Genomic DNA, 12,913 nt, shown 5'->3' with positions numbered 1-12,913 from the left:
TGGCTTTTTACACTTAAATCACTCTGTTTCTACTGCTGCACTATATGACATAAATATACACACACACAAGTACACTGTTACAGTACAACAATGCCGATGTGTTCACATGTGAATGTACAACGCAAAGCTCACTACATCATGAAAATGATATGCAAGTGCTGCGCGTGCACACTGCAGCCTCACCTGTCTCTTCTCTTCAGGAGCTTTGAGGAAGAGAGCATTGATGACAGCAACAGTGTACGTCTGAATGTCTTGATCAGTCCTGGAATTATAAAATAGCATACACATGAATATTACCACATACGATTATGTAGTATTTAATGTCTACATTGAGTAGTTCATTATCGCCTACCCATGTGGTTCGAAGTGCATTCATCACGGTGTAAGAGACATTAATAGCTTCAAAAAATTAATAACCCTAATTAGTGTTCACACAGCCTACTGGTCCACTTACCCTTGAAGATGTGGGATGAGCTGCCCGATGGTGATCTCTTGCGCCACCTTGTGGTAAAGATCCTGACTGTTGAGCACCATGGACTCCAGAATGGCCAAGGAGCGCTGCAGCACGGCTGTGTCCATGGCAGACTTGTTGACGTAGCTCGCGATCTGCAGGACGGACAGAGCAGGGGAGATAAAGAATCTGCAGAAAACACTGAGATGTAGTGCTTTAAAAAAAGGAGATGAAAACTATACATTTAGGGCAAAATTGCCAATTTGTGCTTTAACTTAGTTGCTGTGATGTTCTATATATAGTTACAGCTAATTATGAGTCAAAAGGAATATCTGTTTGCAAAGAAGTGAACTGTATATTATTTATATGCATCACAGAGACCCTCAAAAACATGTGACTGTTGAATCTAAACTTTTCCAACAAAAACACATGAGGTAGCTGGTGATGGCCTAGTAGTGTAGTGGTACGCCTTCCAAACAAAACACTAGAAGGTCGGGAGTTAAATACCAGCCTGCCATTGTACCCCTGAGCAAGGTACTTAACCCTGAGTTGCTCCAGGGAGACTGCCCCTGTACTTAGTTCAATGTAAGTCGCTCTGGATAAGAGCGTCTGCTAAATGACCTGTAATGTAATGTAATGTAGAACAGCAGGATTATAAATATAACTAGAATGGCACTTGGTGCAGTCACACGCTTCTCGGATTGTCCCATCTCTCCACGTGTTCGGTTTTGTGAGCTTTAAGTTGTAATGTAGAAACAACATGGACACTACGATGTGTTGTATTTTATTGTTCAGAGCCTTTAAACAACACGTGATATCTGTTTCAGAGTTGTCATTCTGACTTAAGGGGGTGTTCATGTGAATGTTCCCAGTCAGGAACCCTTTATTTTTGTGATTATTCCGACACCACATGAATGCAGCACAAATTAAGAAGAAACATAATTTGTGCATCCGCCCAGTGATTCGGATCCTCTCCCAAATTGAATGGATCCTTCTTTGGGCCATGCTTCACCCTTCCACCAAGTTTCATGAAAAACAGGCCGATACTTCTTCCATAATCCTGCTGACAGACTAACGGACAAACAGAAAAACCTTTGTGTCCCTGAAATTAGACATTTTCTTGGCTGACCTTCTTGATGAAGGCCACAGAAAAAGTGTCCCAGGAGACAATGCCGTGGTCCATCAGCTCCACGAAGGCCGTCAGAGTGAAGGACAGCAGGTCGCCAAAACTATAGGACAACACACACACACACACACAGACACAGATAATAGACTATAGGAAACTTTTCTCCAGCAGATGGCTTGGAGCAGTGAATAGCTGCAAAGCCCAGATGGCTTGAAACATAACGAGGAATGAGCGGTCAGCAGAGACAGCGAGAGGGACAGGGCGGAGAGGAAGAGAGGGGGCAGAAGAACATAAGATCATTGCTGCAACCAGGCTTGCTGAAAAAAGACAGAAAAAAAAACAGAGTAAGGGAGAGAGGAAGAAATGGGAAAGAGGTTTGCGATGCAGTGCAGACAGACTGGCCTTCAAGAAACAGCAGGGGCTGTCAGAAGGCTAGCAGGAGCCGGGCGGGCAGCACAGTGCGGCGTTCAGTCAGGACCAGAAAGCTACATGATAGAGTGAAGTCATGCAGTTACACAAATATCTGGAGAAATAAATCACTCCGCAAGAGTCACAGGAGGCCAAAGCGGGGAACACATTAAACAGATGTTATATCCAAGACATATTACTGCTGGAAGTTCTTAACAAGACATTTAGAAATCATAATAAAATATAGTAGTTTTAATTTTCACATAACTTATAGGTTAGGTTGTGTTACAAAACCGGAAGCTTCAAACTCTCAGATGTTTTCTGGCTTCACATTACTGACCTCTGCTGCCTAAGAGTGTCATTGCAGAACCAAACCTGCAGGCTTTTGTTTGTGCGTCTTTTATGCCCCATTTATGTTTTTACTGCTGTACTTGTAAGGTGATGCGAAAATCCAAAGTCCAAAATATGTTTCCAGCTAAAATCTTGAATCTAAACTTGTATTGATAAAGCAATAATCTGAGGATGCAGTTTCATATGTGTATAAAGAAATGCAAAGTTAGTTTGCAGAGATGAAAAACCATCAAATTCAGCAAACAAAAACAAAAACAATGATAAGAAATGGAAGAAATATGCTTTCAGGAAACAATTAGTAATTAGTATCCCACAGGGTGAAAATACTTTTGCAGATGATACTGGAAAGTAAGAAAAGTAGCTGAATAAGCCCTCACAAAGACAATCCCCTCACCCTAGCACCACTGTATTTATGAAGAACACCGAGATTTAAATCAGAAATCTCGGTTTTCTTTCAATCTGTGTTGAAGATTTAGGAAGTCGTTCGAGTCTGTTGCCCAAAACCACATGCAAAGAATTAAAGTGCGAGACTGATTTCGAGATGGAAGCCTTAGAAGTGGCAGTGTTATACATGTATATCATTTCCCATGAGGCACCGGGGCAAGAGTCTTAATCATGCAGACTCGGCCAGCAGGTTAGGAAGAGCACAGAGCCAATGACGTTACCCGGCTGGGGGGAAGGGGAGGGGCTTACCAGGGCTTCATTATCTTCTGTAGTTTCTGATAGCGTCTGTAAAGATTTGAGAAACTTTGGAGTCAAAAGGTGGGAAACAAACAACCAAACCTTTTCGCCAGCACAGAGCAGGAAACAACACACATTAAATCTGGTGTCAAAGTGCGTAAATGTCCCTGAAAGAAGAGAACAAGTCCAATCTATTACACATAATACATATTCTTTCTTATTGTGTAAATTCAGACACAAGCCAACTTAAATTAAATGTCAATATTAATTCAACATACACGTTCATACACCTACAGTGAATACCTTTTACCAGTAATCCTACTCAGACATCAAAAGCATGAGCACAAGCAGATGAAAAAGCAGTTTGCTGCTGACCTTACTGTCACACAGCAAACTTGAGTCGAGTTGACAATGCACAGAAACGATTAAACAAAAAAAATATACTGTATTATGCAGCAATTAAGTTACTCACACAATGGGGTTAACAAAGTATAGAAATCTTCACTGAAAAGAAAATGTAATTGAGAAAACAAAGAGTGGTATGTCTTCTCAGAATCAGTGTTGCGCTGTATAGCCCACAGAACTCACTGTTTTCATAGGGACTATTTTCTTCAGTAGAAAGTAGTTCCAATAAAATGCTTGACAACCAGTAATAAGGACCCTGTTTCTAGAACCTTCTGATAATTTAGTTTAATTAGATTTTTCTAGACAAAAGTGCATTCATCTCCATTGTATTAGGGTGATGACAGAAATATCAAAACCTGTGCAAACCCAACCAAAACTGTCTGCATGTATAGATATCACTAGAGGCAAACAATATATATTGTTTTACTGCTAAAATCTTGCTTCCCATCATTTTTTTTAACGCAATAACACCTCTAAAAAAGGTGGTTTAAGTTGAACTGTGCATTCTGAACACCTCCCGAGTCAAAGCACATTAGATGTTACATGTTTTCGTCAGGAGAGGGCGATATCTGCCTTTCACATCCGCAGCAGTCAGCCAACCAAACATGAATAAAGCAAAACCTCTCTGGCGGAAGCACAAGATCACAGCACCGCTCTGCCCTCGAGAGTCTCCAGCACTGAGCTTCTTGAATAATTACAGTTCACCAAGTTGGTTGGCAGGCACACTAATGAGCGTGTGCGTTTGTGTGTGTCACACACTGATACCTATCTGCGTGTCTGTTTCAAAAGCTCCTTCTGTTGAGATGGAAATGCTGCAGAGCCACTTGCTCTCTAGCACAGGCCACTCTCAAACTCTCCAGTGCTGAATAACTGATGTGATGGTAATCTACATAAAAACATACTTCATGAAAGAGCCAGAAGCAGAGCGGAGTCAACATCAGTGCTGCTGTGATGGCTCCTAGCAGTTAGATCAAACAAGGGTCAAATATTTGCTAATTTGAACATTATATGCAAAAAAAAAAGAAGAGGCGAAGAGGCTTCAAATAGTACAACTGAGGGTAATGCTAGAGGCGCTGCTGTCTCTTTCCCAGAAATAGGAGATTTTTAAGTAGTTTCTACTGAAGAGAAGACATCAAATATCTGACCAGTAAATTAGCTGTTATGTACGTACAGTACAAAACAACCCGGAGCATGGAAGGAGAACTCATTCAGTCTAAGAAAGGTTTGTTCAATTTAAATCCAGCACACTTGATTTAAGTACTCTGCATAGTTCCCTGCAAGTGACCATCAGTAAGTGCTTGTGTCTTGTACTCAAGTGTTTGTTTTCTTTACTACGTTGTAGTAAGGGCATGCTTGACCTTGTGGAAGTGTGCATTGAAAACATGAGTGCGTCTTTAAAGTTCACTTCTTATGCAGGCGAACAATCGTTCAATCCATCTTTTCTCTCGCTGGGTTAAAAAGGGACGAATAATGAAAGTTGCATGAGGCAGAAAACGAGGCTGCTGCTGCCCTCCCTGCCAGTTTGCACCATGTGTCCGCTCGTGTGCATTACTCCTACAGTAACTATCCTCTGGATTTTTACTTTGGCTGCGTGCTTTGCACTCACACAGTATGCTACTGACACACACACACACACACACACACACACATCCCACTGGCATCACGGCTGAGGAATTCCACCTCAGCGAAAAATGTCCTCGCTTTAACCTTCAGTTGAGACGGTCTCCAGTGCCCTCGGCTCCCAACACAAACGCAAGCACACACACACACACACACAGTTTTTGAATGTGCTGAACAGTCAGAAACCAGTGCTCTGTTCTCAGTTGTGTGTAATATCACTATCGTGGTCAAAAAAAGTCAAAAAAGGAGCCCCTGGGCATGTTCTTCACGAGCCAGTTCTTCTCTTTTCAGCTTCTGCAGAGTGAGTTATGGGATTACAGCCTGGCTGTGGATCTTGTGCTAGCCTCTGTAGCTTTGCTGTAGGCTTAACTGGACGTAACCAACTTGTACGTCTTCAAAAATGTAACTGTGCAACCACAGAGATATTACAAGAAGACACAAAGAACTGTGATTGGTCAGGTCAGACCCCTTGTGTTTTTAATCATACAACTTTCTAATGCATTGTTACAACAACAAAAAGAAATGCTCAGTAATTTTCTCCTGTTTGGTTTGTTATCCAAGAAAGACATTAATTTCAGGCAGTGACATAATGTTAACAGATTGCTTTGGCCATCAGTGATTGCACAGCAGCAGTTTTCTTTTTAGTAGCTGGACAGGACAAACGTTCCCATTATCGCTCTAAGTCACAAGGTGAATGTAGGAATGGAACCAAGATTACTTCAGGTACACGGCCTGGAAATGGCAAATCTATCTAGTGTTGTATTGAAAAGTATGCTGAACAACAATCAATTCTACAGAGGGCCAGCTGTAACCCCTGATGCAAAAGCATATATCCAGATTAATACGATGATTTGGTGAGTCAATCAACTGCGTTGAACGAAACCAAATCAGAATGCACAGTGCGACTCCAAAGACCCCATGGATTCTCACAGTCCTCAGATCTGTGTTGATGCAATACTCTTTAAGAGCCAGACATTCATTGCACAAACCTACAATCTACTTAAGTCAGGTTCAATCAAACATCATGAGCTGAGCAAAGGAATCTACCGGGAATATATATTCTTCCAATCTACTGCTGCTCCCCATCTTCCCTATCAAGTTCATAACACAAAGAGGAATGAGAAATCATCTGATGGGAGGAAAACACTATATCCAAAACATCAAAATAGATGTAAGGATGATCGACTTACTCGGTCCCACTCTCCACCATCTGGGTGAGCAGGGAGATGCCGTCCAGGTTGATGAACTCTTGTGCGAAGGTGATGTCCCGCGATGCGTTGGCCAGGTCCTTCAGAGACTCTAGCTTGGCGTCCATGCTGGCCGACTGGATCCGTTCATGAAGCTGGACTGCAGTGTGGTACTAGAGTGGAAAGAGGAGGAAAAATACTACATTAAAAAAATGCCTTGGGATAATAAAAATAATGATCAGAGGGTTTTAATGTACTTATAAAGGACATTTTATTAATAAATAACACTTACAGGGGAGGTGGTCAAGCGCAGGATTGATCCATTTTTAATATCATTGCGATTCTGTGGACATTTGATGAAAGCAGAAGTTAGTGAGTACTTAAGGCAAGTTTTTTCCTTACCTTGGATGCTACTGCCTGGAGTTAAAAACAGAAAACCAAACCTTTTCTGTAATGTAGAAATTTGTGGCATCAGCAATCTGCAGAGCAAAGTTTTCATGGTTCCCCAAGGACCACCTAAAAGCCATTGGGTGGAGAGAGAAAAAACATTGCGTAATTGGTGTTAAAAGTGGAGAACATCTTGTGTAAAATACAGCTAATAGGATTTATTTATGGAAATCGAGAGAGAGAGGGCTTTTGCAGCCCAAGGAGAATTATTTTCACATTTAAAAAGGCATGCAGACACACATTAAAAAAGCCAATGCGGACTTACCCCTCACAGACTTCTTTAATGATGGCTGAGAGAGGCTTTTTCTGTAGAGAAAGGCAAAACTACATTTAGTCCACAGTTCAAGTTTGAGTTCCTAAAACAGTATTCAAGTCAGACTGAGCTGCAATTATTTTCTATTACAGGACTGGCACAATGAGAGGCAGTTCTTAAGGAGCCTGTATTTAACTGTCCGACTGCTGATGTGGGATCACTGACCATGCCTGCGGCACCATTTTGTTCAGTGTTATGAATGCGAAACTGCTTCCAAATCAGAAGCTGTGATATTCTGCTTCACAGTGGTGGAAAACATCTTAGTAGCTTTACTCAAGTACTGTTGTACAACAAGTTTAAGACAGAGGCTCTTTTACTTATTCCCCTTCTTTGCTAATCTATACTATATAGGAAACGATTGGCTTTTTACTCCATTGTAATGATTTGGCAGATACAGTTACATACGATCGGCTACTACATGGTAAGGCTGGTTATGTTTAAAAAAATGTTGATACCTGTACCCATATGTTACTCATTTACTCAACTTATTTTGAGATGATGTTCTAACACTCATCTTCCATTATAAAATTGTAGTCCATTTACCATTTAATAAAATATGACAAATGGGTGCTCAATGGGAAGTTTCCACTGTGATAACGCGCCTTCTCGTTTCACTCACTTGCTCGCAAGGGACGCAAGGACGGAAAGGCCGAATCTGCCAAATGAGAAATCCTTGTTCCATATAGTCGGTCTTGAGCGACGTCAGCTACTTATGAAATGCTACACAGCTGTGTGTCACATGTCCAGGTGTCAGGCCACTTAATAAAAGAGCTCTGCATATGATGCACAGGAGCCACCTCAAGGAGAATTTAAGGGATTGGAAGATCCTCCATGATGCAATTCTGACCATAGGTTGTTTTTTTTTCTCAACTTTATGAAGGTGCAATGCCCAATCTCCAGAGAATCACTTTAAAAGGATGGGTAACAGTCTCTATCCTCACTGTGCCAAACATAGACACGAGGTTGTGCACAAAATCACACGGCTACAACTATGAACACAAACACAGCAATTAAGTGAGCATCTGTACGCAGGCACAATGCACGAAGCCTTGTGGCCGATGTGATTGTGTTGTTGCTTCACTGGGGATTACCCCGAGCAACGACAGAGGCTGCTTCAAAGAACAAAAGCGGTAGTGATGAAGATTTACAGAGAGAAGATAATGGGGGCAGGATGATGGGCATACAGTATGTGACAGAGAAACAAAGGCAGAGAGGTGACAGAAGAGGAGGGTGGGGTGTTATGTGAACAGAAGACAAAAAAATAAGTGAGAAATCCGCAAACCGAATGAGATGAAAGGAAAACGACAGCAAACACAGGAAGAGGGAAAGTGGATGATAATTGTAAGAGAGCGGGAGAGTGCTCGCTGAACAGAGAGAAAGAGGGATTAAAGGAAAATGAAGTGCAACCAAAGTACATATGGAGGGATGAGGTGATAAATATAAGGAGTGTGTGTGCATAATGCCAGACAGTATTAACTTAATATCTGCTCGCTCGCCACTGCTGTCATCCTCAGGCTCTCTGGGACCTACAGTATGCTGCCAGACGAAAGTGAATACACTCACGCACAGGTTTCAAAAAGCAATTTTAGGACATTTTTCATGTTACCTTGAACTGAATTTCAAACAAATAAAAAACTAAAACAATGTATCGGTATGTCCTTTAGAAAAAAGATATCCTCCTCTGACGATAACATATTGACAAAATATTTAAATTACACAATAATATGCTTTACAAACATGGAAACACTTAATTACGGCAGGTTTATACAGCAAATGTTCGGTATTTCTTAGCAAATTATTAATATGCTGGATCTTCAAAGAAAGCACAAAGGTTTGCAATATTTAAAAAAGACATTAAACCACTTGTACAATGCTTGGAGCAATTCCTTCTCTCATCCACGATCAAAGCTCTTTCCAGTTTTGAATTGTATTATTAATAAACTAATACATTTACATTTGTGGCTATATAAATAATTAAAAAAAAGAGTAATAATAGATGACCACGTGTAAAACTTTGTAGAACTTGTAAGAAGAAAAACATCTAGCTTCTGTATTATCAGGTCAATTTCATACGCACCGTTCTATCCAAGTGTGTTCTCCAAGCATTTATATCTTATCAGATCTGTGTTAGTATTAGTGCTACAGTTGTGGATTCAAATGTTTGTTTCTTCCCTTAGAAGCAGCTGGGTTGAGGTTTTTTTAAATGTTTGTCTCTTGTGAGATGGCCCTCGGTCTTCTGAATTGTACCTCAACAGAGATTTAGCTTGTTTAGCATAGATTTAAATGATTAACATGATCGCACATAGCCTGATTTAGTTTATAATTCATTTGACTGGTTTGGTTGCATTTCAATCTAGGAATATGCTTCATTAATTTATGTTGACCCAGTTGTCCCTTCCACAACTCCCCCCCCCCCCCCCCCCCCCCTCCTCTTCTAATGGCTTCCATCTGCTCCTTTTATCTTGTTACCTCGGAGGACTTTTACCTACCCTTTCATCATCCAGGAGTTACAGCACCTCCACTATCCTACTCTTCCCATACTCCATCACATGTCCCCGTCTGAACTCCCACCACATCGTCCTCTCCCTTACCATTAGCTCCATTACTTCTGTAATCCAGTAAGTAAGGAGCACAAACATTGTGCATTTCACCAAGTACACTCTCTCTTTCTTTCCGAGTTCATTCAGTTGCACAACAAGCAGACTTCACCAGCTAGTGCCAATGACTGATGGTAGCATCGTCCTTACAGACATCATAAGAATGCATTTTGTTTTTCATTTCCTAAACATTTTAATTTTGCTGCTACTCTAGAGTCATTGTGTGTGCACAAAACATAACAACTGCAGCAGTAACACAACTTATTTATTACAGATGCTTGTCCTTTGCACTATAGTGTATATATCAACAAACAGTCAATCCATTCATCAGCTTCATACATTTTGCAATTATAGATTAATAATAATCTAGTATTGGTAGTATAGAATAATATAAACAAAACACACTCATGGACAAGATCTTCCTTAATCAAATTCACATCTGTGAGAAAAGTGTGTAGGACAAGTTAATCTAATTAAAAAGTGTGGACTCCCAAAAGGATTTTATATTAACAATGAATGGCTGTGTGTATGTAAATACAGAAGTGTTGCTCATGGTGATAAACCCACAGATAATAAACACAACTCTGCACTTCCCCTCAGCTCGACACAGCATTTAAACTTTTAACAGCTCATCCTTTTCATTTTTCAGACGTAACTTTATTGTTTTGATTCACTCTCAGCGCTCTCTACGTCGTCGCCTGGCTGATAAATCCACTGTGTTGTAGCCTACCTACTCAGCATCAAATAGCAGACACACAAAGTTAGCGACTAGCTGGTGAACATAGTGGAGCAGCTGAGATATTTCCCTCAGGATTTGGTGGAGCTACAAGCAGAGTGAAAATTGGACTTAAATTCATCAGGTGGCCGCAGAAAACTCAGAATATACAGACCGCTTCCCTTTAGTTTAAGTTCTACCTGCAGACATCAGCAGCTCTCTCACCTTGTCCTCTCCCTGTTCTCTACATTTCTGTCAAACAATAACAATAAAATGTCTATTACACTTGTACCAATTTCCCAGCGTTCCAACACAAATGTCGGACTTTCATGCCTATGGGGCATCGAAGGTATTTGGAGAGATACAGAAATCCCAGTGCGCACACGCACACGCACACGCACACGCACACGCACACACACTGATGTGCCTAAACACACTGCAGAGGAGCACAGGCAAACACAGACTGAAATCAGGGGGAAAGAAGCTTATGAATCCCCATACAAATTGATGCACTCATACACAGAGTTGTCAACACATAAGCACACACAAATGCATGAATAGTAACAAGTATGCGTGTTGCCACACAAATACACCCACGCACAATTTCACTTATGCAGAGCTGTACCCACGTAAACAAACAAAAAATACATGCACAAATATGCATCCACACACACTTTATCTGGGTCTCAAGACAGCGCAAGCCCACTCCCCATGGCATGACTCAGACAGCCATATGCCACTGTAGGGCCTATTGCACAGAGGAGATGCGGAGGGAGAAGGAAGAGGTGGGGGCTGGTGGAGGACAAGGAGGAGGCACAGCAACACAAGTTTTACAGTTACAACAAAAGACGGGGAGGAGTGAAGAGGGGGAACAAGCAGGAGAAACAAGAGAGAAATGACAGGGAGAGATAAGAGAATTAGAGAAAAGTGGAGGGAGGGGAGGAGGAGGAGAGGTGGCAACCTGAAAACGAAAGAAAGACCAAACTGGAGCTAAAGATGTTCCCTGCCCTGCTGATAGGGGGTCATTAAATACCAAAACCTACATCCCTAAATCTACCTTCAAGTACCTCATGGCAAGCCCAGAAGCACATGTACTCAACGTAGTTCAATGTTTCACTCAGTGGTTCATCCATTGAGAGGTTTAAGCCTGTTGCCACGGTGACTCATCACACACACACACACACACACACACACACACACACACACGGCTAATTGTTTAATTAGCATGTCATCACTGACATACAGTATGGCCTTTATCTGCAGATTCATAGTTGAGCACACACACTCTCAAAGCCCCTGATCAGCATCATGACGAACACGTGGGGTTTCCATTACTTTCATCAACAATATTACTGGTATTGTTGAAATTGTTAAAAGCCCACCATTTTGACCATGATTTTACAGCAGCACTTTACATAAATCAGTGAAATTTGATTGTTTTTTTTAATCAAATTCTTCATAAATTCTAATCCAAGATCACTTCTAGTTGAGTTTCTTCTAACTTTAGTTAAACTATAACTTCAAACTAAATCTACATTGAAACACTACAGTTTTAGGGGTACACAGATATTGTTAAATATTCAACAGTCAGGGGCAGCTAGAAATGACAAGCCTGCTCCCTGTGAATGTTTTGATCTGAATTTGTTTGATTCTTCATCCATGTGCACACATTTGATGGATCATTTCTGCCCTGATAAGTCTGACGCAGATCGGGCATTGGCATGACTAATCCACAAATAACATTTACATAATGTATAAATAATATTTCTTAGTCACTGTTCTTTAAAAAATATAAATATTGAATTATATAAACGTTTATGGTGTAATATTAAGGCTATAAATTAGAGAGCCTCCGCCATGAAATTAAGTCTTTCATTTCAAAGCTGTGGCTGTGTTGACTGTTAAACATCTTTAATTAAGGCTTTTCCTTTTGGTAATTAGTATAATTGTTAGGAAGAAAGACGCATTGTGCCCTGATCTCATCCGCCAACCTCCTCCAGACACACACACACACACACACACACACACACACACACACACACACAACAGCAGATTACTGTACAATACTGTGTTGAGACAGAATATGCAACTTGTTCAAGGTGAGCGTCGCACAGACACAATGTTAGTCTGCTAAATGTAGGTCTCTGGGGATTTCAAGAGCAAGAACATACAGTATGTAGATATTATACTTTTTTGCGCCCAGACACCTACCTGGTCTATCTCCATGAGCTTGGGAAAGGCCCCCGGCCATTCAATGGCCACCTTGACGAGGTCAGACGGCGGCATGGCTGACGGGGGTGTGGGTCTCGCTGTCTCACACCTCTGTCACTACTGCTGGAGGTAGCTCATCCAAACCTGTAGGATTGAAGGAGAGATGAGAAAAGACAGAAGATGGGGCACATTAGTCAAGAACTAGGTCTAGTTATTAGAGTTGTTTACTTGCATCAGCGTTCTCTTAATTCAAAGATTATTATAAACATATATGGAGAAAGGTCAACAAGAAAAATACACAAGACATGAGTACGGTGCAGCGTGCTGGACACTGTGATACATTCACATTACCAGTGGACGATACTGAACAGCTCAAACCTATAATTCACTTTCATACAACA

The 12,913-nt window shown here is 41.1% G+C and overlaps 1 protein-coding gene across 3 annotated transcripts in view; it reads right to left on the bottom strand.

Annotated features, from left to right (window-relative positions):
* The window catches only part of elmo1 (engulfment and cell motility 1 (ced-12 homolog, C. elegans)), a 104,926-nt gene that overhangs the window by 60,487 nt on the left and 31,526 nt on the right, over positions 1-12,913 (bottom strand). For 2 of the 3 annotated variants that reach the window (XM_029442742.1, XM_029442743.1), the window contains exons 2-10: positions 12,513-12,656; positions 6,942-6,982; positions 6,673-6,745; positions 6,522-6,572; positions 6,233-6,402; positions 3,030-3,065; positions 1,581-1,680; positions 455-606; positions 184-262 (exon numbers count right to left, since the gene is read on the bottom strand). In XM_029442742.1, the coding sequence (XP_029298602.1) occupies positions 184-262; positions 455-606; positions 1,581-1,680; positions 3,030-3,065; positions 6,233-6,402; positions 6,522-6,572; positions 6,673-6,745; positions 6,942-6,982; positions 12,513-12,587 (777 nt within the window). In that variant the 5' untranslated portion in view covers positions 12,588-12,656. The remainder of the gene's footprint in view (positions 1-183; positions 263-454; positions 607-1,580; positions 1,681-3,029; positions 3,066-6,232; positions 6,403-6,521; positions 6,573-6,672; positions 6,746-6,941; positions 6,983-12,512; positions 12,657-12,913) is intronic. The other variant, XM_029442744.1, reaches the window with a different exon arrangement.

The sequence above is a fragment of the Cottoperca gobio genome, chromosome 11, assembly GCF_900634415.1.
Source record: "Cottoperca gobio chromosome 11, fCotGob3.1, whole genome shotgun sequence".
Taxonomy (NCBI): Eukaryota; Metazoa; Chordata; class Actinopteri; order Perciformes; family Bovichtidae; genus Cottoperca; species Cottoperca gobio.
The sequence above is the reverse complement of the archived record's forward strand: the minus strand, read 5'-3'. Positions and strand labels throughout refer to the sequence as shown.